This window comes from Vipera berus, assembly GCF_964194415.1.
Source record: "Vipera berus genome assembly, chromosome: 2".
NCBI lineage: Eukaryota > Metazoa > Chordata > Lepidosauria > Squamata > Viperidae > Vipera > Vipera berus.
The window spans coordinates 80,992,717-80,997,327 of record NC_138203.1 but is presented as its reverse complement, the minus strand read 5'-3'; the positions used below and the strand labels follow the sequence as shown (position 1 = coordinate 80,997,327).

Sequence of the window (4,611 nt, the reverse complement as noted above, 5' to 3'; positions counted from 1 at the left end):
CCTTCTGATTGTACATTTATTTTCCCCATGTCAATTCTTTTCTGAACTCAAATATATAGAAGAGGCCTGACTTCTTATATCCGTTAGCTTATTTTGTTCCTTATGAGAAATCATCGTTATGTGATACTGAGTGAGCCAGCGTCAGTTTTCTATTATCAGGAAACTATGGATTGTTAGGAATTCCGGTCAGTCTTCTTGTTATCCTATTCTGTTTAGTCTGTTCACTTATGAATTTAATTTAATTTAATTTAATTTTAATTTTAATTTTATTAGATTTATATACCGCCCTTTCCCGAAGGACTCAGGGCGGTTTACAGGGCATTTTAAAATTACACCAATACAAAATACAAAAGTTAAAAGACAATTAAAAAGATTACATTATCCCTGAAAATAAAAACCCCAGTTAAAAAGTGCAAGAAATTTTGGACTTGATAGTCTACATGGAGCTTCCCTTGCAGACATCCTATTGAAAATCAGGGCGTAAGGGCTTGATCACATCAAGCACTATGGTTATAATTACAATGAGTCTTGTTGATGTAAATTCAGAGAAAAATAAATCTGAGGAGATGTGGCTAATATATTTAAAAACACTCATTTTGTGACATGCAAATATAAATATTTGCAACTCCCCTAAAATCATAATTTTGGAGGAAAATGGGGGCACTCTGTCCAGAAAGCGGGAAATACATCTTGTGTTTACCAGGGTTACTGACCCTGGCAAAAGCTTTTTGCCAAGAAAGATTTAAAAAGACAAAATTTCCTCATGTGTTTAGCTCTTCATTCGTTTTGGTAACACAACCAATTTTCTGGAATGTGGCAATACTTAAAGAGGATTGCTGTGGGCAAAATAGGCAGGAAAGTTAAGTACCGGTATGTAGACTCCCTTGAGTTGACTGAAAATAAAAACAAGCTAATAAATATACAGGGCCAGAACTATAGCAAACGTTTTCTGACATGTCCCAGAAATACTGATCTGGTTTCAGCAAATTTTCTAGCATAAGCCCAAAGTATAGATTTATTTTGACTAGTAACCAAGAAAAATGCAGTCCTAATACGTTATATATTAATCTTTGGACATTTTGGATTCCTGAAGTTACATCTTTTTAGCCATCATAGATACTTGAAATGAGAAACAGAAATCAATTGACAAAAAATGTATATTGTGTTCGTATGGTTGCTTTGCTGTTGATCTCTTGAGGCCGACTTCGCTGTATATAATTTTTATAAATTTGCATGCTCTAGTCTTTCAATAGTCTCTCTAATGCGCCCCCTTCCACTTTTCATTAGACTCCCACAGTTGGGATACACTTATCGGTTCCCAAACCTAAATGGAGTATCTTTATATTTGGATGTAAATTACTCTTCAATTCTGGGAGCAGATGCTCTGTTTTGGCAGTATTACTGCCTGCAAAGCCAAATCTTCCTGGTGACTTCACAAAGGATCTCCAGGTGACTACTAAACAAGTTGTTATGTGTCCCCTGCACCTTTACAGGCAAGGTGAGGACTCCATTAGTTTTCAGCAGGTGGAAGAGAATTTGCGCTGCTCGCTTAGCTGGAATGTGCCCGCAACAGTCTTCTACCAATCCTTGCAGCAGTAGAATCGGCAAGAGCTAGCTAACCGATTACACCAGGACTGCAGCCATCCCATCTTTCCAAAATGACTCCGCAACCAACTCAATTCTCTGGCAAATGTATCTGTGAGATCTGTGACTGTGGGTATGTAACGTGTTGATTTCCAAGGTTACATTTTAAAAAGTGCAGCTCTATGGCTTCCCTGCTAAGTCAAATGCCTTCCAGAGGGTTGTTGACATGAAGACAGGCGGCATTCATATTCTCTATCTTAGTGACTATAGGCACGAATAACCGGTTATTGAAATTACTCCCGTATCATTGTTACCCAATCACATCCTACAGTATTCTTATTCTTGAGCAATATTTTGAGCAGCTCAATGACTTAGGCTAAACTTTGGTATAAGGATTCTCCAATACCTAGAACTGAGCTAACAAGACGTTTCAAAATAAATTTATTTATTTATTTATTTTAATTCCATTTATATCCCGCCCTTCTCCGAAGACTCAGGGCGGCTTACAAGCTTAGCAGTAGCCTTCATTCTATGTATATGCCTGCTTATTAGGGCTTTCACACCCCCCCCCCAAGCGGCATTATTACAAAGACAGCTTAATTGCCCCCAACAATCTGGGTCCTCCTTTTACCTACCTCGGAAGGATGGAAGGCTGAGTCAACCTTGAGCCTGGTGGGATGCGAACCTGCACTAATTGCAGGCAGCTGGTGTTACTTAAGGAGACATTAGCCCACTGCTCCACCAAGGCTCCCCTGATTATGGTTAGGTGGTATGTGAAGAGCTTTCCCGATAGTAGAAATTGTATAATAAGCATTACTGGAAGGGATCAAGGCAGCTGTTTATTAAAAGTAGTTGTGGCCATCAGCAAATCTGCATTGTAATATAATTAGATTTTTCTTTTGTTGCTATTGTCTCAATGTTAGTCTCACAAAGCATGTATGTGTACATGTATGTGGTGTTTTCCCGCGAGTGGAGTTGAAGTCCATTTATCTTAAAAGTTTCCAAATTTGAAAAGCACTGGTCTAGTGTTTAGGACGGGAGATTTTGCTGCTTTGCAGAGTCTGATCACTTGTAGGTGCTCGTAAGGACTTACATTAGAACAGCTCCCATCCTGACACTATGATCATTGGTTGTAATACATAAAGTTGTAGCCCGACACATCCAGAGGGCCTCAGATTGTGGATAGTTGCATTAGGGCATCTGTGTATGTGTGAGAGTGAGCAATGTAACTGAAGTCTGAGAAACTCAGTTATTCCAGTTCTCATGAGTGCAAATCCAAATGTCAATACACAATGCCATTGTTAAGTTGTTTTTGTTTTTAACTTGGCTTTGGCATCACTGTTAATGACTCTTGTAATATGCCCCCGGCACTAGTTTTAGCCTTAGTCACGCCTCCTTGGTGCTTAAATTTCAGGCCTTAGAAATAGCCCAGGTATCCTGGGAGGTGAATAACTGTCAGCATTAAATGGCACTTTTCTTCAGCCTCTTGAGTAGAGTTGCTCTCATCTGCAAGAGGCAGCTTAGCTGGGAAATTTCTGTCTGGAGCAATGTGTGTGGCCTGTCGCTGGTTTTGGTGGATTTGGCAGTGAGTAGAACTGTTAGTACATCTGTGTCTTTTTATTTTGGGGGGTAAAGAACACTTCTTCCTAGTCTTTAACATCTGTTGCTGTTTTTCCATGGGACTGACAGTGGTTTTCAAATGTATTTATAAAAAGAGTCACACTGGTGCTGAATTGGCTCCGCCTTCGTCTTAATCTTCCACTTACGGAGATGGCTGCTGGGCTGCCTCCTCCAAGTGTCTACATTTCAGTGGTTAGCACCAGGGACACTGTGCCGGGATGTCTGCGAGAAGCTGGCTTTTTCAGCACAGCGTGCAGCAGAATAATATTATTCTGCAATTATTTGTGTTTGCGGTGTGACATTTTTGTTTGCCTAACATAATTCAAGACAATATTTCCTTTCCCACTTCTAACAGTACTGAGCGTTGACAGCATTCTGTGCCATGCGATTAGAAAAAGCAGTCTGGAGGGCGAGGACTGTACAAACCAGGACAAGTGGCATAATGTAGAGCTAGAAGAGGGCAATCATGTAATGCGGAACATGCTGAAAGCCTGAAAGAAACATCGTGCTAAAAGAAGCAGAGTCCCTGCTGCATATGCTATATTTCCTCCATTATTCTACGTTAGGGATAAAACTCCCTTTTTACAACCCTGTTGTCCCTTAATTTGGGACAGAGTCAGGGCGACTGGATGGAGCTGAGCGTTTACTGGCTGGATGCCCTTCCTGACACCTATGTGGAGTTTGCAACAGATATTTTTTCCACCCTAGGAGAGAAACATCTGCCGCTACCTAAGATTGAACTCTCAACCGTCTGGATGGGAGGTGAGAGTCTTACCACTAAGCTACCACTCCACTTTTCTACATTGTGGATACACAGTAATTCCTCCCCACAAGTTTCAGGAGTAGCTCATGGAACCCTGCTAAAGTTGATGCCGGATTTTAATTTCATGTGTGCCAGGAGTGGGATACATACAAAGTAGTAGTAATATGGAGTAACACGAACTTTTAAGTTACTTATACTAAATTCTATGTTTCTTGACCTTGTAAGTTTGGCTTAGGGTGTTTTATTCCAGTTCTTTATGAAGTTTGGCTAGAACTTCTGGTGGGAGGAAACGAAACGAAATGAAATGTAATATTAGGCACGACAATGGCTGCAATTGGTCTTTGATCAGAGAATATAGATAACAGATGGATGAATAGTATGTGCCTGAATGATCAAGTGGGTTTTCACAATAGCTATAGTTGAGTTGTATAGCTTCACCTTCTACAGTATGTCTGGGTTTTAAAATATGCATTGCTACCAATCAATAATGATGGCTTTTTCTTTCGGGTTCTGATGGTTTGCTACATTATTTTTTTCCCAAATTGACATGGCTTCTCTCTCTCTCTCTCTCTCTCTCTCTCTCTCTCTCTCTCTCTCTCTCTCTCTCTCTCTCTCTCTCTCTCTCTCTCTCTCTCTCTCTCTCT

General features: G+C 40.3%; 1 protein-coding gene across 1 annotated transcript in view; it reads left to right on the top strand.

Annotated features, from left to right (window-relative positions):
• The first annotated feature begins 1,493 nt into the window (after positions 1-1,493).
• SAXO1 (stabilizer of axonemal microtubules 1) overlaps positions 1,494-4,611 on the top strand; it is a 35,111-nt gene continuing 31,993 nt past the window's right edge. Inside the window, exon 1 of the mRNA XM_081319844.1 lies at positions 1,494-1,717. Coding sequence (XP_081175970.1) covers positions 1,659-1,717 — 59 coding nt within the window. The 5' untranslated portion in view covers positions 1,494-1,658. The remainder of the gene's footprint in view (positions 1,718-4,611) is intronic.